Here is a 21,676-nt window from a genome sequence, read left to right as displayed (position 1 = left end):
AAATGTAGGAGAATGCTGCACCCCCCCCCCCCCCGTATCTCATCCTCCCTGTTAAGCTCCGACCATAGAGTTGTCTCCATCAAAATCATCCCCATGGTCCCATTAAAACAGTAACAGGAACTATTCCAAGGCAAATTACCTTTTATTACTTGATGGTTTGTCAAAATTCAGTGCCCTCCAAACCGTGAGAACACAGCAGCCTATGCTGAATTGCTTTCAGAGACTCTGTACGACCATGTCAGTGGCTGCTGTACCTACCAGAAGTAAGCCCAGGACTAGCCCCAGAAACAAACTTCCCTGGTGGCACCCCAAACTAAACCTGATATACAAAAAAAGGAAAAAGAATAATGGCAAAAATCAGGAAGGATAATTCCCATAATGATAAAAACTCTCTCATTAAAGTAAATAGGCTACTAAGAGGGCTAATTAGGTCAAGCATAGCCAACTTTGAGGTTAAGATAGCCAGGTGAAAGATAACCATAAAGCCTTCTACAGTTCTATCAGACACCTCAAGGGCACCACACAGCAATATGCTGAACTAGTGGTTAATGGTGCCACATTCACCGAGCCTGGCAATATAGTGAACCTTTTGGCAGATAAATTCAGTTCCAACTTCACTCCCACCAACCATTCCCCAAAAATACACTCAAACATTACCGCTCTAAATATAACTACATAACATGTACTGGCCTCGTTCACTAAAGCTAAGAACACAGCCTCAGTGGTCCCCAATGACATCCCAGGATGCCTCCAGAATAGTCTAAAATATGACTTATCATGACCCCTGAAGTCATTATTTAACTATAGTCTTAAAACAGGCTTTGTGCCAAAGTGAATGGAAGACTGCAATGGTCATCCCCTCTTCATAAGGGAGGACTTTCAACAGATCTTGGAAACTACAGACCCATTAGTCTGACTAGTCTTATTTGCAAAGCCAAGCCATTGGAAAGAATTATCATGGAAATTCTCAGTAAGGAAGAAGGGGACCTCCTGACACTGGATTCATCTCAGTTTGGCTTTATCAAAGGATGATCCTGCTTACTGAATCTGGTGAACATATTTGCAAAGATCACTAAGGTAATGTATGAGGGGAGAATGGTGCATACTGCCTACCTAGACCTGTCTAAACAATTTGGTACATTACTCCTCTTGGGCATTGTCAACAAACTTACAGAACTAGGTGTAAACCCCTTTATAATATACTGGGTATCTAGCTGGCTCACTGGACCCAGAAGGTTAGAAATGGTGAGGCCACCTCCACAAAGAAGCCGCTCACCAGTGGAGTTCCCTATGGTTGTGTGCTAGGCCCACTCCTCTTTGGCATCTACTTCTCAGTTGTCAAAGCCAATTTCAAAGGCCTTTGGCTCACCAAGTTCACAAATGATTGCAAACTAGGAACAGTCATTGAATCCCCACAAAATGAGAACACCCTTCAGGAAGGACTAATACAGACAAACACTTGGTGCCAAAGCCATGACTTAAAATTCACTACCAAGAAATGCATTATAGTACATTACCTTTTGGGATGTCTGCCACCCTGGCTAACTATTATACCAGTAAAACACCCTTAAAAGTTGATTTACTAGTCGGGGATCTGGGAACTCGTGTAGATACTAACATAGCCTTCAACCAACATGTGTCCAAGGTAGTAACTTATGTAGATACTAACCTAGCCTTCAACCAACATGTCCAAGGTAGTAACTTATGTAGGTACTAACCTAGCCTTCAACCAACATGTGTCCAAGGTAGTAACTCATGTAGATACTAACCTAGCCTTCAACCATGTCCAGTGTAGTAACTCATGTAGATACTAACCTAGCCTTCAGCCAACATGTGTCCAAGGTAGTAACTCATGTAGATACTAACCTAGCCTTCAACCAACATGTCCAAGGTAGTAACTCATGTAGGTACTAACCCAGCCTTCAACCAACATGTCCAAGGTAGTAACTCATGTAGATACTAACCTAGCCTTCAACCAACATGTCCAAGGTTGTAACTTATGTAGATACTAACCTAGACTTCAATCAACATGTCCAAAGTAGAAACTCGTGTAGGTACTAACCTAGCCTTCAGCCAACATGTCCAAGGTAGTAGCCCATGTAGATACTAACCTAGCCTTCAACCAACATGTGTCCAAGGTAGTAACTCATGTAGATACTAACCTAGCCTTCAACCAACATGTCCAAGGTAGTAACTCGTAGGTACTAACCTAGCCTTCAACCAACATGTCCAAGGTAGTAACTCATGTAGGTACTAACCTAGCCTTCAACCATGTCCAAGGTAGTAACTCATGTAGGTACTAACCTAGACTTCACCCAACATGTTCAAGGTAGTAACTCATGTAGGTACTAACCTAGCCTTCAACCAACATGTCCAAGGCAGTAACTCATGTAGGTACTAACCTAGCCTTCATCCAACATGTCCAAGGTAGTAACTCATGTAGATACTAACCTAGCCTTCAACCATGTCCAATGTAGTAACTCATGTAGATACTAACCTAGCCTTCAACCAACATGTCCAAGGTAGTAACTCATGTAGGTACTAACCTAGCCTTCAACCATGTCCAAGGTAGTAACTCATGTAGGTACTAACCTAGCCTTCAACCAACATGTCCAAGGTAGTAACTCATGTAGGTACTAACCTAGCCTTCAGCCAATATGTCCAAGGTAGTAACTCATGTAGGTACTAACCTAGACGTCAGCCAACATGTGTCCAAGGTAGTTAGAAAATCCTTCTATGTTGCTAAACTTGTAAGCAAGGGCATGACATCTAGGTCCAGAGAAGTCGTCGTGCTACAATACTTGACCCTCATCAGACCCATTATAGAGTATAATGCACCCTTCCATATGTACTTGACCAGACACATGCAGCAATTGGAACATCCACAAAGGTTCCATACAAAAAGAATACAGGGAGTAAGCACAATATGCTATGATGTTCACCTTAAAGCCCTGTATGTCTATTGTGTATCATACAGACTTCTGAGAGGTGATCTTTGCCTGGCATATAGGGCATCCTTAGGCCCTGTTTTGATGAACCTTTTACACATCCACAGAAAAACAGCATCAAAACTACTAGATTAAAAGACCTAAATTTTACTAGCAGCATAGCTAGGACATGTTATAGAGACAGATATTTTTCTCAGAGAATTCCCGTTCTCTGGAACAGGCTTCCATCCATGTGAAGCAGAGTTCCTCCCTATCTGTATTTAAGTGCAACTTGGACCAGTGGATGAGTAATCAGAAATTCACCCTTGGTCTGGGTTCTATGTCTCTGATAGACAGAGGCAGTCAGTAAATCACTGCCTATAAAGTCACATTTGTTGGTCACTTTTGGGTTACACGGCTAGGCTTATAAGTGCCCTAGTGGTTGTTAGCCCAGTATAAACCTATAAACCTATGAATATACTCCAGAGTGTCATGTATGTGTTGCTGCCATGGTGTTTCTGGATAGTGTTATAAAATATGATGGATGCCGATGCTTTTGTTACTTAAGTGTCTGGAGTTCACACAAGAAGCTTCTTTGGTGCAGTGTAAGTGGACAGTTTCATTAAAAGTGTTGAGACTGGACTCTGTCTTCATCCGTGGAGTTCAGCAGGGTACTTGCCTTGAAGCAAAAGCCTTGCAAGAGATGTAAATTCATATGTTCCCTTATCTGTATGATTATTTCAGGTTGCCAGATCCTTGGCAATACAGAAAAACCTTCTCAGTACAGACCAATGAAGTGTGGCTTGGTTGGGATGAGAATCAACCCCACTTCAAAGTGTAGCTTCTGATTTAAATTCCTTATTCCTGCAAAACCAGCTGACGAAGGTGTCAGCTAGGATGCCTTTTGCCTGACAGAAAACTTTACCAACTGGAAGAGGTTCAGCATATGGGAGAGATATATCCAATGCCACCACTCTTGGTCCAGTGGTGACTGGCTTATTTGTGGAGGTGACCTCACCAATTCTAACCTCCTGGGTCCTATCAGTCAGCCAGCTAGCTAGCTACCCAGTGTGTTATAAAGGGGTTTATACCTAGTTCCGCAAGTTTGTTGACAATGCCCGAGTAGAGTATTGTATCAAATTCTTTAGCCAGATCTATGTAGGCATTATGCGCCATTTTCCCCTCACACATTGCCTTAGTGATCTTTCAAAGCGGTGTCTCACTTGCAGGTGATTCTGATCTATATCTGTGACCTGCATGAGTAGTGTTTCAGTTGCAAGTGCTTCTGATCTATATCATGCACAGACATGAGTGGTGTCTCAGCTGCAAGTGTCTCTAATCTATATCAGGTACCCACATGAGCGATGTCTCAGTCACAAGTGTTTCTGATCTATATCAGGCACCTGCATGAGCAGTTTCTCAATACATGGATAAGGTGAATGTGACTTTCTACCTGTAATTACTTTGTGAAGGACTAAACTCTAACTGGCATACTAGATCGCCAAGCAGGTTCTTAGAGATTCTTCTCGTTTGAAGACGCTTTCATAGCCATGAGTTTTTACAGAGGTCAACTGAGGGAGTCTTTTAGATTTGATCCTCTGTAATTTCATCAAGGCCTTTGACACCATTCTTTGTAGTAAGAGGGTAAGTTGAGAACTAGTTAAAAGTCATTATTCGTACGTGATTATGATGCCATTGTAAATGGTAGGGATGAGTAGAATGCTACAGTGATCAATCCCTGGGCTTGTCCTCCTTGGCATCTTTATATAATCACTCCATCTGCAAAACAGTACAGGAGAGCATAGATCTGGAGGGGGGTGTGGATAATGAAAAAGAAATTATTGGCTAACTTAAAGGAAGAGCTCATTGTCTGATCTGAGAAACGCCATCTAAAATGTATGTGGATGTGCAAGGTAATTCAGTTTAGTAGGAAAAATCCTATGATGTGCTGACTCTTGAGTGTTTCTGGACAAGAGGGTGGGGGTGGAGGATAAGGACCTGTCTTGTATAGGAATCATACCTCTCAGTGCAAAACATTTGGACAAAGCCAGAATGAATGGGGGGGGACAAAGGCTCAAAATTAGGAACAGAATTGAAATATTGCTCCTATAAACTTAGAAAGTTGTTAGAATAACAGGTTTTGCATAATTACTTATTTTCTGAAGGATATAAAGTCTGAAACTCTAATGTCCGTTATTATTTAGTATTATGACTTCAGTCTTAAATGATTTGCCAGAAAACCAGACAATTTTATGAGGAACAGACCAAAAATATGAGAGAAAAATCTGGACATTCTGCGAAAATGTCTACAGTTGATAGGTGGGATAGGAGTGCCATAACTAGAGAAAGAAGGCAATATATTCACTTTCTTTATGAGACAGGTATAGTCCACGAATAGAGAAGTGGTTATTTGTCAGGGCTTTAAGATCCCCCGGTTTGCAGTAACGATGATGTGGAAACTGTACATGAAGAGAGGTATTAGGTCTCTGGAAGTCTGCAGAGAAGAGCTGTTAAAATAATTATTGCACTAGAAAAACTAGAAAACAAGAAGAAGGTAATTGTTTTGCAGCTCTGCTCACTTTACAAAACATCAAAAGGCAAACAAATGTTAAAGCTGAAGTTTCTAAGTAATGTGTAAAGCTTGGAAGTAAAGAGTGATAGTTGAGTTATGTACTTGGCTCACAAGATCTTACGCGGTGAGATGTGCGCTGTAGAGCTGAAGAGAAAAATGGTGGAGGAGACACTGGAACACAGCTAGTTGAGGCAAAGGGATGATTATAAAGACTGAAGTGGGGAAGCTGTGCTTCGTGCAGTTGGATGACAGCTCAGTGCACCGTGGATTATGATATGTAGATCAACAAATGATATTAAAAAGTTAAGAAAACCACAAGAAACAGTCTGATGGGAAAGAAGAACATCTATTGCTTCAGGTGGGCTGTGTGGGTTGCATTGCTTTTATATACCATCTTATCTGTACACTCTTATGGTAGTCTCTCTTTTTTTTTTTTTTGCTAAATTTTTTTAAGAATTCCATGACCTCAGTCTCACAGTATCCCTCTTTCAATTAGCATATACAGAAAAAAAAAATAGGTGAAGTGCTTCCTGCTGTTACTTGCTATTACTGACAAAACCAGAGGCCTTGGTGACCACTGACCCACTAAGTTAGCCCCCGGTGAAGTACTGTAAATGTTGCCATAGCGGAGTACCATTACCATTTGAGAAGTTCATAACTGTGTTTCTAAAGAGTTGCTGTTTCATTAATTTTACATCTTCCTACTAGCATATATTCTTTTAAGTTGTACTCCCAAGGCTGGTGTGCTTTTGTATTTTCTGTTTAAAGTTACCAGAATTCAAGAGACACTGTTCTGTAGACAAATCCCATAAGAATAATAATAGAAGACTTGTATGGATTATGGTAGTGAGATATTAACATAGTTAATCTGAAAAATTCTAATTGGTAAAAATAAATGTTTCAGCTGACTCGCTACATTGAAAAACTGACCAGTGAAATGAAAGAAGAAGGAAACCTGGAGGGAATCCTACTGACAGGACTCACTCATGATGGAGTGGATCTCATGCAGAGTTATGTGGACAGAACTGGTGATGTACAGACAGCAAGTTTCTGCATGTTGCAGGTCAGTACTCTGAATTGCCTCCCATTATGAAGCATAGAGTGCATTTCATTGTTTTGTTAAATCATAGATGACATATGATTTAAGCAGTTGTCAGAGTTGAGTATATAGTTTGAAATATGTTTGATTCAATTCAATGAGCATATTCTTAAACAAGGGGTGTCTCTGCTAAGTTACTTTGCATGTTTGATGAGTAATGGTAAAATTAAGAATGACACGAATAGATAGGCAATGAGGTAATGTAACGTCTACAAATGTATAGTTCAAAATGCTCCCGAAGAAATGTGTGTACACTAGTAATGTGTCAAGTATGTGCTTGAATGATGACCTTTTTGAATGTTGACATGCTATGGCAGTTTGATAGTGATTGCCCTTCCTGACTGACTTACTGCTGCCTCAGTCATACAACAGCACAGCAGTAAATACAGTTAGCCGGGATCCACCACCCACCTAGGCTAGGTACCACCCATCCTCCCCTGTGTATGTTCAGGAGATAACATCAAATTAGTGTTATGTTAGGTGAGGTACCATAGTACTGGTAAGTAATGCAGTGTACGGTAAGGAGGTTTAGTTTACTTTGCAGTTGCTGTTTTTATAGAGGTATTTATTGGTATTCACTGCTGATGTGGTTTATAATTTTTCACTGGCAGTAATGGCTTTGATGTTATGTGGTCCTATCACGCCTACATTCATTAACGACTCGGCCGACTATTTTCTAGCACGAAGCCTCTAATTGGCTGGGATAACCGGTACCGGTTACCGGCACCTCGCCTCAACCCCCAGATCTCGTTTGCCGCTCGTTGAATTAGGACATGGTCTCGAGCTTGGCTGTAGCTAAGTACACTTTTACTAAACTTTCTAAAGTTTTGTACTTCTCTTTTATACAAAAAAGCTATTCTCATAGCTATATTGTGTTTTGTGTGTGTTTGAGCCTGTTCGGTTAGTTTTTTGGAGAGTGTGTGTGGTTTCCCTTGTGTTTGGCGGGCTAGGCCCGTTTAATTTAGAGGGACCTAGTCCTCTCCTTCGCATTCATTCTATAGTGTGTTTTGTTGTCAGTTCCTTTTCCTAGGGAACGTTTAAATTAGAGTTCCTGTGTCCAGTAGTGTTTCCCGCCTTCCTCCTGTTGTTGTTGAGTGTTTGGATATTGTTGGACATGTCGAAAGAGCAGAAGGAGCATAAATCCTCCGGGTTTAAAAAATGCTCTAAATATGCTTATAAAATGTCTATTACAGATGGGCATGCCATCTGTGTTTATTGCCTTGGTGCGATTCATTTACAAGAATCATGCAGTGTCTGCCATTCCTTCAGCTCTAGGGTGCTGCAGGAAAGGAAAAATAAACTGATTTTGAAGGGCCAAGTCAAGCCCGCTTTTGAAGAGGATCTAGAGTCTGCTTCTTCTACTGGCACGTCTAAATCTACCAGAACTAAGAAAAGATCTCCGGCTCCATCTAGTTCTTCGGAGCCCCTGGAGAAGATTTTGAAAATAGTTACAACCTCCTCGGCTCCTTTGGCTTCGGATCCGCAGGACAAGAGCTCTGTTTTGGATACTGCCTCCTCAGCTCCATTGTCCTCGGGGCCGCAGGAGGTATCTGTGGTACTGGAGTCTACCTTGGCTCCGATCATTTTGGAGCCAATTCGGAGCCGGTCACCCAGTGTTAGACAGGAGTCCATAGGTAGGAGATCCTCATCTCCTTCAGTTTCCTCCAAATCCTTGAGGTTGTCTAATTTGGACGTGGATAGGGTGGTCCAGAGGCTCCTTCAATCGCCGGTGTTAGCCAAATTGTTTTCGGCTCCGACCCAGTCGGCTCCAGAGCCTACCCTCTTGTCGGTACCGATGATTCCTCCTCCGAGCACCTCTGTGACATCGGAGCCAGAGTGTTCGGCGCTGAGTGATGTCCTTGCACCGGCTCTGATACCCCTGGCGGGTTTATCAGAGCCGTCGTCGGCTCCAACCATTTCGGTTCCGTCATCTGGTTTCGGCACTCGGGTTTCCTCGGTCGGGCCCGAGTGGGATGCATCGGGACTTCTGTCGGCCCTGAGTCTCCCTCTAGGCGCTTCGGCTAGGGGGACCCCAACTCCGGTTGTGGACTCGGAGACGGGTCAGTCCTCGGATTCGGGGGGGCCCGCCTTCGAGGCCATGAGGAGCGCACTGGCCAGGTCGTCAGTGACATCACTTGGATCGGTCACTCCGTCCCCATACACCCCAGCTAGAGCCTCTGACGCCGCCATATCTGTGGACAGTGGAGCTCGAAGGCCTGAGGATACCCCCATGAGTGGTCCCCAACTTTCTGAGGGCCCCTCAGAGTCTGTGCCTGAGGAGCCTCCCAGGAAGAAGTTGTGCAAGAGGAAGCACATAGACTCCCAAGACGAGTCCATCACCTCGGATACCGACCTCGAAGATGCAGAGGGGTCCCCTAAGTCATCCTCCGATGATGTCTCTTTCTCCGACATCCTGGAGATATTGAGATAGAGAGGCGACTGGCCTTCCAAGCCCCCCTCTGAGGAGTCGTCAGTATTCCTCAAGGCCTTCAGAGCTCAACCTTCCACCTCCTGGGTGTCTCCACCCTTCGATGAACTCTTAGACCTGATTTGTCGAAGGGTGTGGGAGCACCCTGATTCCGTGGAACCGGTGCCCAGTCCGAATAAGTTCCTGTCTGCTCCCCCAGGGAAAGAGTTCTTGACAAAAGGGGTCCCTGTAGATGCCATGGTGGTGGCGTCAGCCACTCAGCAGAAAGTTGCAGAGGCTTCTTCTTTCGTCCATCCTCCTAACAAGGAGTCCAGGAGTATGGATCGGTATGGGAAGCGTACCCTGTCTTCAGCGACCTTTACACTGCGGTCACTGAATTACCTTTGTCACTTTACTTGGCTCCAGAGAGATCTCTTCAAAGAGTTGGGAGATACCTTGACGGGTAACATGCCTGAGGCGGTAGCGCAGACTGTTAACGTCCAGTTGTCTACCCTTGGTTCCATTGTCAACTCATCCATGAGGCTCGTATCTTATGCAGCCGAAGGGGCGAGTAGGGCAGCTAGTTCAGGTTTGACCCTTCGATGGGTCATCTCTTTTCGGACCCAAAGTGAAAGACACTCTCACCAGATGTGAGCAGGAGGGTAAGACTTTATCTGCCGTAGGGGCCCGTTTTTCTCTTCCCTCTAGGCGTTATCCCAAGGTTCATAGAGGAGGGAAGATGTGGTTCAAGAAGTCACAAAAGTCTTTCCCCGCCACTCATGGTGAGCCCCCCTCCAGAGGCAGAGGAGGGGGGAATTATTCTGGAAGACGCCGTCCTAGGGGCAGAGGAGGCCCCTGCAATTTGGGAGACCGCAACTCCTTTTGCGGATCTTCCTATCAGCATCCCTGAGGGGATCGCCAGACTGTGCTATTCCGGAGCCAGTCGGGGGCCATTTTTCGAGGCATCCTCAAGCCTGGGAGATCATCACTCAGGATCGATGGGTGCTTCGAATAATTACCGGAGGCTACACCATTCCCTTTGCTTCACCCCCTCCCCCAATCAAAAAAATCCCGAATGTTCCACCCAGTCAAAGGGATCAAGCAGCACTAGAGATATCAAAGCTGCTAAGAAAACGAGTCATCCAACCGGTCCCCTCAGACCAGATCGGATCAGGAACTTACTCAAGACTCTTTTTGGTGCCGGAAAAACAGGGGACCTGAGACCCATTCTGGATCTCAGCCAATTGAATCACTACGTCCTGAAGTCCAAATTCTGAATGGTCACTCTTCAATCCATCTTCCCATTGCTGGGAGAGGGAGTATGGATGTGCTCCATCGACCTCAAGGATGCCTATTACCACATTAAGATAAACAACGCATCCAGGAATCATTTACACTTCTGGCTGGGAGGCAGTCATTTCCAGTTTTGAGCCCTGCCCTTTGGTCTCACCACATCTCCCAGGGTGTTTACCAAGTGTATGGCAGTGGTGACAGCTCACCTGAGACGTCTAGGATTCCAGGTGTTTCCTTACCTGGACGATTGGCTCCTTACCGCCCCCACCAGGCATCTCCTCATTCAAGACAGGGAGGCTACCATAACCCTTTGCCAAAGGCTAGGAATTACATTAAACTGGGAAACATCTGCCTTGCTGCCCTCACAGCGTGTTATATTTATAGGCGCAGAGCTAGACTCTGTTCAAATGAGGACCTTTCTACCTCTAGAAAGGATAACAGTGTTGCAATCTCAGGTCCAAGCTTTGTTGCCCCGCAAGAAGGTTCAAGCCAGGTTAGTTCTTCAGCTATTGGGATCCATGGCGGTGACCATCATGCTAGTGCCCTTAGCCAGGCTACACATGCGGATCCTCCAGTGGCTCCTTTCAGTCCAGCGGTCCTTTCAAAAATTCCCTCTCTCTCATCCAATTCTCCTCACAGAACAATGCAGACAGGATCTCCGTTGGTGGCTATGTTCCTCCAACCTGGACAAGGGGAGGAATCTAGTTCCTTTGTCTCCTGCTGCCACAGTGACCACGGACCCAGATAGGGTGGGGGGGGGCATTATCTGGGCAGAATGGTCCAATGCACGTGGCAGGATCACGAGGTACACTTACACATCAATGTCCTAGAGATGAGAGCAGTGCTATTAGCGTTGCAAGCACTCCAGAGCTGTCTTCCCCGGGGAACGATTGCTATTCACTCAGACAGCATGTCAGTTGTGTGGTACCTGAACAAGCAAGGAGGAACCAAGTCTTCAGCCCTTTGCAGAGAAGCCATGAGAGTGTGGAATTGGGCAGTGTCTTCCCAACGGTTTCTAGTGGCAACGCACATTCCGGGAAAATCCAACGTGATAGCAGACAGGCTAAGCAGAGCTATTCTGATGCCCTACGAGTGATCTCTGAACAACCGAGTTGCGACGCGGATATTCAGCAGGTAGGGTCAGCCTTGCTGCGATCTCTTTGCCAGTCCTCTCAATGCCAAATGCAGCAACTACTTCACCCTGATCCCTCCACAGGGGGAGTCACCCAGGGAGGGACGCTCTAGTCCACAGTTGGCCTCCCGGTCTGCTCTATGCCTTTCCTCCGTTTCCTCTGTTACCAAGAGTGATTCAGAAAGCCATTTACTTGGGAAGCAAGATGATTCTAATTGCTCCACACTGGCCCCGCCAAGTCTGGTTCCCCTTCCTTCAGCGGTACACAGTGGACGGTCCTTGGACTCTGGATCTAGTGCCAGACCTATTGACTCACATGTCGGGACAGTTCCACCCCTCCCTACAGTCCCTCAGGTTGACAGCCTGGCTGCTCCATTTCCATCATTAGTTAGACTACATTCCATTTAACCTAAGGTGGTGCATATCCTATCGTCGTCTCACAAGTCCTCCACCAGAAGAATTTACTCCAGCAAATGGAAGAGATTTTCCACGTGGGCTCAGACCCAAGGCCTGGACCCTTTCACAGCCCCTATATCGGCGGTCTTAGACTTTTTAGCTATGCTCTTCTGACAGGGCTCCGCTCCCTCGACCATTAAGGTGCAGCTGGCGGCCATTTCTAACTTCCATGTATCCTACGAGCCCGCTCTTATGGGCCATAAACTTTGCAAGGCCTTTTTGAAAGGAGCCTGGTTACTTCGCCCTCCTGTGTTAGAACCCTTCATGCCATGGGATTTAAATCTGGTGTTGCAAGCCATCACTTCTCCTCCCTTTGAGCCGGCTGCCACTTGCGAACTAAAATTCTTGTCCTGGAAGACGGCGTTCTTGGTGGCCATCACTTCGGCTAGAAGAGTATCCGAACTTCAAGCGTTGTCCATTAAGCCCCCGTATTTGATCTTCCATAAGGACAGGGTATCCTTGAGACTTAATCCGTCCTTTCTCCCTAAGGTGTCTTCCACGTTTAACCTCCATCAATCCATTGAGTTACCTGTGTTTTTTCCAAACTTCTCCAACAAAGCAGAGTTCAAATTTCATCAATTGGATGTCCATAGACAACTGAGATTCTATTTACACAGGACGAAACATGTAAGAAAATCGGATCAATTGTTTGTGTCCTTCTCAGAGAATAGAACAGGTGGCCTTGTCTCCAAGTGCACAATTTCTAAGTGGATTAAGGATTGCATTTCCTTTATTTACTCATCAGCAGGCAGAAATTTACCATTCCCAGTTAAGGCTCATTCCACCAGGGCAGTCTCGACTTCAATAGCGTATCATGCCAGGCTTTCCTTGGACGACATTTGTGCAGCGGCCACCTGGGCTTCTCATCATACCTTTATCTCTCATTACAAGCTGGACATGGCATCTAGAGGCCGGGCTTCCTTTAGTTCCACGGTTCTCAGGAGTATTTTCCTATGAGCCTCCCGGGTTAGAGGTGCTAGGGACGCTGTCCCATCAGTAATGAATGTAGGCGAGATAGGACCACATAACATCAGTTAGTTATGTACTCACCATAACGATCGATGTATGTGGTCCATCTCGCCTACATTCTTACGTACCCACCCACCTGCCCCCTTCCTGAAGGATTTGGAGGAAAATTGCTCTGAGAGCCTTCAAAATTGTTTTTTATTCCTTTTTCCTGGGGGGCGATATTCCTCTTAGCGAGGTTTGTGTATGTGGAGTGATTGCAATGTATGCAAACAAGATCTGGGGGTTGGGGCGAGGTGCATCCTGGGATACCGGTTAGCCCAGCCATTTAGAGACTTTGTGCTAGAAAATAGTCGGCCGAGTCGGAGCCGATTCTCTGCTCCAAACCCAAAAGTAATGAATGTAGGCGAGATGGACCACATACATCGATCGTTATGGTGAGTACATAACTAACTGTTTTGGATGATTTCTTATGGTTTCATGTTTGTGCAGTCATGAAGCTGAGTATATATATATATATATATATATATATATATATATATATATATATATATATACACACACACACACACACACACACACACACACACACACACACATATATATGTATATAAAATGCCTATGGGTCTATGTTGTATTATCGAAAAATACGGTTCATCGAACCATATTTCAGATAATACACTTCCAAGAAAGTGCATTATATCAAAAATGCACTTTCGCAGAACAAAAACAGTAACATGTAAAAAAAAACATAGCAAACTAAACAGTATTATGCAGGGGGGCAAGCCCCCCCTGCACCCCTCATGTGGGGGTCTGTGGCCTCCACACACCCTACTTTATTATTCTCACTCCAGGATCACACTACAGTGGGAAAAGAGAATGTTCCCATATCCCCACTGTACCACGATCTCAACAGGAGTTTCCTTAGTTGTACATCAACAGTATACATTGATGTACAACTAATGGTACATGCAAACTGCATGTTTTTTTTTCTTTAGCAAAAGTGCATTTTCAACAAAATGCCCTTTCGCTGAAGTGTGTTTGATGAACCATACTTTCGAAAATACAAATAGGACCTGTGTGTGTGTGTGCACACGTGTATATATCTATACATAGATATATATATATATATATATATATATATATAATATATATATCTATATATATATATACATATATATATATATACATATATATATATATATATATATATATATATATATATATATATATATATATATATATATATATATATATATATATATAAATGGATCTACTTCTAAATTTTACTTTTAAAACTAGATCACCTTTCTTGTAGACATTATATATGTATATATATATATATATATATATATATATATATATATATATAAATGGATCTACTTCTAAATTTCAAAGTTTCAATACTTCAAATTTCTTATAGTCATTAATACCTTTTAAAACTAGATCACCTTTCTTGTAGGAGCAAAATAACGTGTTACAATCAATGATGGATTGAGAGATGTTATGAACAACGTCAAAAGACAGACATTATCTGTTGTTGTGAAGTTATTAAAAATTAAGCCAATAACTTTTAATGCCTTAGCTTTAACTGTTAAGGCATTGTTCCTGTACTTAAAATTACTATGTATAATCATACCCAAGTCCTTATATTTTGTCAACTTTTGTAACTCATGGGGACCGAAGTTTATTTGATATTCAACCACTAGTTTCCCAAAATGCGAAGTAGTCCATTTATCCTTATTAACTCTTTAGTCCAGTTAAGTCTAACCATTCAGTCACTAAACTCAAGTAAGTGTTGAAGTGGTCAGTATCCTCTGTCCATATAATAACACAACCTAGTCTAATGTAATCCACATACTTGGCCATCCAAACATTAGATATCTTAGGAATAAATGAAAATGCCAGGTCGAATAATACTGGAATGCCAGGTTGAACAATACTGGACCTAGAACTGAACCAAGGGGGAACCCTTAGTTCATCTCAACTTAGCTAGGTATGAAATTTCCTATCCTTACTCTCTGCAGTCTATTACAAATCCAGTCAGCCACGCAGCGAACAATGTTAACTTTGTGTTTGAGCCTGGCATCACTGATAGCAGAATGAGGGGCACCATCAAAAGCCCTAGACAAGACATTCCCAGATCTAATACAGGTGTCACTGGGTCATAAAATTCAATTAGATTAGTGAACATAGAACTTTTTTGTGAAACAGTATTCATTGAGGTCCAATAAATATCCTTGAAAGTTTTGATTAAGAAAGGAAATTAGACACCTTTTAAAACTCTTTCACATCAGTGAAGTAAGACTAATAGGTCTATACTTCTGTTTTTCATTGGACCTTCCTTATAAATTGGAATTACATCTGCAAGTTTCCAGCTAGCAGGAACAATGCCATAATACAACAGGTTATTAAAAAAATTTAGTGATAGTAGCTGAAATATATTTACTGCAATATCCCCAGAAAATGCCTGGAATATTATCATGTCCCATACCACTGCCTGTTTAATATGGCTCAAAGATGCTCACACAAGGGTCAAATTGAAAACTGGCACATAATCATCTTCTGTTAAAATTCTGACATCAGAAACATTGTCAAATGGTGTAACATCTTCTGCCAAGTAGGGTTCATTGAATAAATTTGCCATTAATTCTCCAGCGTTCAGCACTTCTTGAACAGAAATTGATCCAAAACATTTAACCTTATTACTGGTGTAGCTAACGTAAGAATAACATTTCTTAGAACAAGGGCTACTAACTAAATTATCTTCAAATTTAGTTTTTGATAATTTCAGAGAGGTATTTAACCTTCTGGAAATTAAGTTACAGGCCCCTTTTAAATAATGTCTCTTGAACCTCTTCCAAAGCCTAATTTTCTTCCTCTTTTTTTCTTAGAAGTTTAATATGACCAGTATTCTACCTTGGAGGTATAGTCCTCAGTAAATTGTTAGTTATTGTTTTCAAAAGGACCTCACAAACGTTTTTAAAGTCCTGCCATTTATTCACAACATTGTTTACTGGAATTCAAGTCCATAGAATTGATCTGATTAGTAATAGCCAGATCAAATAGTTTAGACTTAACAAAAATACTCTTTTTTTGTTATTTGTTTGAAAAGTTTTTGTTATATTAAATTCCAAAGCCGAGTGATCTGAAGTGCCTAATGGACATAGCTGTTTAATCTCAGAAATTTTATTTGGAATATTTATATAAGTATATAATATAAGTAAGAGATCTAAGATATTATTTGATCGGGTAGGAAAAACAATCATCTGTGTCAAATTGTGTAACATACATAAGTCATAAAATTCATCCTCCAATATTATTGACATTATCAATCAATATATGGCGTTAAGTCAACTAAGAAAGTAAAAAATAGAACAGCAAACATGCCAAATAGTAATGGAATCCACCAAAGCCAAGTCGCACCAACGGACATAAAATCCAATCCTTCTTTGTTATACAACACAGATGATTTAGCACTTTCATCCACAGTAATGTGGACTTCATCAGAATGCACTTAATTCATTAATTGGTGTTTAAATACTTACATTTTTGGCGCCAAATTTACTAATGTAAAAACCCTTTACTCAACTTAGAGACCAAGCACGTACTACACAGTAAACAATACAGAAGTAAAAACATATTCAAATGTTTATACAATAATATATTTCAATTTCACTCTAATACATATATAAATTCTACATAATTATCTACCCACAGTCATGCTCAATGACAAAATACTGAACAAACTGAAAAATTATGCACATAAAAAATTATTATGCAGATAAAAAATTCCACTTATTCTACCTCCTCATAGGTTTCATGTAACCTGTGGAGATATGAATCAAGACAATAATACATAACAGAAAATGACAAAGTAACAACCTATGTCTGCAATTGTAAAATAGGTTTGATTGTAATGTGGTCGTTTAAACCTGATGTATTTAAGGCATCATTTAGTAGTTGCCACTTAGCCTGCCTATGCCCCAAAATTGTTTTATAATTGCCTCCTCGGGGGCCCACTCTAACTTGTTCTAATATTGCAAACTTAAAAAAAGTCTGTCCCCATTCAGATCCACATGTCTATATAGGGCATTGGTATTATCTTTTCTTTTGATATTATACAAATGGTCATAAATTCTTTTCTTAAGACATCTCTCCATTTTTCCTATATAGTAACCAGGACATGCCATGCACTTGGCCATATATACAACGTACTTAGAATTGCAGTTCCCCTGTCTAAAGGTAATCCTAGTTTTATTAACATTTTCTAAAATAACACCCTCCTCTCTTAATATAGCATGGCATTACCTACAGTTACCACACCTTCTTGGATGTTTATTTCTTTCACCAACCATCCTAATGGTATTACTCTGCTCCAGATTTCTCTTTATGTTACAGCCCATTTTATAGACAAATAGAGGTGTTTCACCTACTGTATTCCTTATTTCATTGTCCGCCATTAAAATATTCCAATTATTTCTTAATATCTGTTTCACATGGTTCACATAAGGGGAATATTCCAAAATACAGGCACGTTGATAACTCTTGTCAGTACTGTCAGTAGAATTGGATGCATGTTTTAGTATTGCCCTTCTTTTAACGTCATCTAACGTGTACCTGGGGTATCCCCTCTGACTAAACAAGGTCCTTATATATTTCATTTCCTCAATCATATCGGGGTACTGGGAGTTCATACGGGCTGCTCTTATACACTGCCCTTTGTAAATATTCCTCATCAGTTTCCTCAAATGGTTACTGGTGTACTCGAGGTAACTATTAAAAAAAGTATCTTTCCTATGTGTACAAGACTTAAATCCACTATTGATGTTAGATGTAAAAGTATCCAAATACGCTGTACCTCCTGTGTTGCAAGTATGTGTGAATTTTAGGAATGTAGTAGAACTGTTGATATAATTCATAAACTCATCAATGACTTCATAGGGGGCATCCCACAAAACAAATATATCATCCAAAAATCTGGAGTAATGTCGAATGTACTTGTAATATTCATTCTTGAAGATGTAATGATTCTCCCAATCCAACATCACCAGATTTGCAAACATGGGGGCACAAGCGGCCCCCATTGGCAACACCCCTGGTCTGCCGATAATACTCACCGTCAAAGTAAATAAAGTTGCAATCAAGTACTAAAGACATACACTCCATAATAAGGCTGACAAAATCCCAATCCAAATTAGCGTACTGTCTGATGCTATTACAGAAGCCATCTAACCCTAGTTGTTTGGGTATACATAAAAATAGGTCAATCACATGAGTGGTGATAAAGATGAGCCCTTCCTTCCAAAGATTGGGAGTTAGACTGCCTAAGAAATCCCTCAAATTCTTGATCATATGTGGCATTTTCCCATAAATATGCTTTAACCACCTGTCTATGGCTACTCCAACTGGATACCTTTTGGAGTGGCTCCCTGATACAATATGCCGAAAGGGCGGATTCGTGATACTCTTATGCATCTTAGGAATACCCACAATAGTTGCCAGAATTGGATGTTCAACCTTAAGAAAATTATAAATCTCAGTGGTAATACGGTTGTCCAATAGTAATTCCTCTAAATACATGTCAATCCGCTTATAAGCTACATGTATTTCATTACTGGATACTATCTCGTAGTTCCCCGAAGTCTGTAATATCTCAAACATTTTGTGGCATATTCCAATGCATCATATATGACCACCCCCCCCACCTTTATCAGGTTTCATGACCCTGATATTATGGTCATGAATTGTATCCATTAATGAAATACATGTAGCTTATAAGCGGATTGACATGTATTTAGAGGAATTCCTATTGGACAACCGTATTACCACTGACATTTATAATTTTCTTAAGGTTAAACATCCAATTTTGGCAACTATTGTGGGCATTCCTAAGATACATAAGAGTATCACAAATCCGCCCTTTCGGCCTATTGTATCGGGGAGCCACTCCAAAACTTATCCACTTGGAGTAGCCAAATTGTTCACCAAATGTATGTCAGTTGTAGCAGCCCATAATTGGCTGACTGGCTCCTCACTGCCCCCTTGAGGTAGTCACTCAAGAAGACCAGAGACTAACTTCTTTCAACTATGCAGCTATCAGAAATCAAGCTTAGATTCCTCCCAGCATCTAATTTTCTTGGGGTGTCAACTAGGCACAACTCTCTCTGTTGCCTCTCTTCCTCAGGAGAAGATTCAAACTCTTTGCTCTACTGTGGCAACTCTTCTTTTTGAACAATTGATCTGTTGCACATGTAGTGCTTAAAGCTTTGGGACTCTTGACATCTTCTGTACCAGTGGTTCAGTTTGCTCATTGTCACACAAGAACTATACACTGGATCCTGCGATCCCAGTGGTCCCAGTTGTAAAATTTATGTTACTACACTGAAAGGTAGTCTGTACCATTGCTCAATGAAGGCAATTGAGATGGTCCAATCTGATATGACATTCTTTACTGCATACGAAGTAAACATCTAGTATAACAATGAAAGATGCATAACAAAACTGTACTTCAGCTTACAGCATTAAACTGTAAGAATCAATGTCTCCCATCCAAAAAAAGCAGCCCAATCTTTATAGTCTCTTTCCTGTCTGCATCAGCAGTTTAGAGAATTAATAAGTCTTTCTTTTGAAGCTGGTCTGCTGACTGTTTGTTTTACATATCGCACACATTCTGTTCCTGAAGAATAACTCCTCGGCCTTGCTATTATCTTGCACGTCCTGTTGATGAAACACAGCTGCATACAAGAGTTCATCTTGACTTGCTTGTAGAAAGAGAATTTCACAAACTGCATAGTTTATAAAAAATAAAATATTTTACTTCTGACTTCTAATAACAATGAATGCCAAGCTATATGCCTTTTGCCAGGAGTTTAAACTAAACTAACTGCACTCTGTACTACACTGAAAAGCAGAATATTCATGTTACATTTTCAGAAAAATCCACTGAAAGCCATTTTAACTTGTTCACTGCTGAAAGCAGAATATTTGAAATCTCACAGTTCCCTCTTTTCAACTTAAAAGGCGGAAAATGACTGTTCATTTTTGACTTCAGTTGCACACATTGAAACCTTTTCCAATTTATTTATGTTAACCATCATGATTTGCTGGACTCTGTAAATTTTTTGCAAATGACAACTTAGATAACAATTTCAGATAGTTAGTAGACTGTAATGCCTCACACTACTAGTGCAGGATGTACTAACCAATTTAACATTTTTTTTCCTGATTTTGACCAACCAGTAAAGATATCCCATCAATTGTGAGCAGTGTCTTTTTTGGTCTTTTCGGCCAAGCTAAGTAATTTATCTTTTGCTATGATGCTTAATGCCTCATAATACATAATACTTTTGTTTCTTTTTCCCAAGTACTCTCTGAGAATTTCAGTATTATTCATTATATTTTTTAAATGATCCGATACAGATATATTGGGAAGTTGTATTAAGTCATAATTCCAATTTATGGAGGTATTTACCGCTATGGTTTTAGTAAACACATAGCTCTGATTATTCCATTTAAGAAAAGCAACATGTGATAAACATCCTACAAAAGGTAATTTTAAATTATGACCTAGATCCTGATCTGTAACCAGGCAAACATGCTGAGGGGCCACTTCTATAAACATTTGAAAAGAAGATGGCACAATTGTCCACTTACATAAGTTAACAGAATGCTGCAGTAAGCATGGTTCATAGATAGGCGAATGCTGTCCACAAATTAATCCATTTTTAGTCTGTGTACAATACTCAGTTTTATGTGTTTTTCCCCTCATATCTATATGATTACCCTCAAATTGTAGCAACCAATACTCATGTCCTTCTGGAACTAGAAATGTTATTGGTAATACCGTAAATTGACACATAACAGTGGTATCAGTAACATTATAATGTGAAAGCTGTCCTCTGCAGTATTGCGGAGTACAATATGTTACTTCAGTGTATAATTTAATCCAATCTGTATCAGGTACCCATTTATGAAACAATTCTCGCCAAACATTTTCATTCTGTAACATCAGTTCAGTTGTACTTTTTGTTTTAATTTCTACATACAAAGACTGCATAGTGCATTTTGTCCAATTTACAAAAACTATCATGTTACCATCATATTTTAACTGATGTAACTGCATAACATCGTAGTTGTTTAAAACTTGCTGCTGGTAGTTTATATTATGCAGGTGTGCCTTCCATATCTCTGGATTCCAAGATGCCTGTAAATGTACAATCTGAGAGATATCTTCCCCCATTGTTTTTAAATGATTAGCTAGAATTTCAATATCGGCTGCATTAATAGCCCCCATTCCGGTGCCCAGACCTCCCAGCAAAGTATCATACCATGATCTTTTATATCGATATTTGCCCGTGTCTGGGAATGTAATGTTAAAATGTACTACTACTTTTTGATGCTGTCTGCCTACCCTTTTACAGGTAGAAGGGATTTTTTTTTTCAAAAAATACAGTATTTAAATTGATTTTAATTGTGTTGCAGTAATATTAACTGAACTGGAAGTTTTGACACTGCTCTTCAGTTAGTCCCACCCACCCTCCCTGTTTTTGTTTTGGTGTTAATCTTAGTGGCCTTGAAACTGCCAGCCCCTCTTGTAAATTTGTGTTTGGATACTCCTTCTGGGCCCATCTCATTTGCTCACTCAACTGAGTGCAGTGAGATCATATTCTGATTTCAGGCACTCCTACTGTGTACAAAGAGAACATTTGGGAAACAGAAAAAAAATTAAGCTTGTTTCCTGCCTTTCCTGTTAAGTGGTATAGACTATTTGTAGGCTTCTGAGCCCCCAAGCCCTTCTGTGTTGGAGGGAAGCCTTCTAGCT

General features: G+C 41.1%; 1 protein-coding gene across 1 annotated transcript in view; it reads left to right on the top strand.

The window, feature by feature from the left end:
* The window catches only part of MIOS (meiosis regulator for oocyte development), an 876,134-nt gene that overhangs the window by 505,461 nt on the left and 348,997 nt on the right, over positions 1-21,676 (top strand). Inside the window, exon 6 of the mRNA XM_044066490.1 lies at positions 6,404-6,562. Coding sequence (XP_043922425.1) covers positions 6,404-6,562 — 159 coding nt within the window. The remainder of the gene's footprint in view (positions 1-6,403; positions 6,563-21,676) is intronic.

The sequence above is a fragment of the Protopterus annectens genome, chromosome 3.part1 (genome assembly GCF_019279795.1).
Source record: "Protopterus annectens isolate FY-2018-M chromosome 3.part1, PAN1.0, whole genome shotgun sequence".
Taxonomy (NCBI): domain Eukaryota; kingdom Metazoa; phylum Chordata; order Ceratodontiformes; family Protopteridae; genus Protopterus; species Protopterus annectens.
Note: the sequence above shows the minus strand (reverse complement) of the source record. Positions and strands in the feature narration are given on the sequence as shown.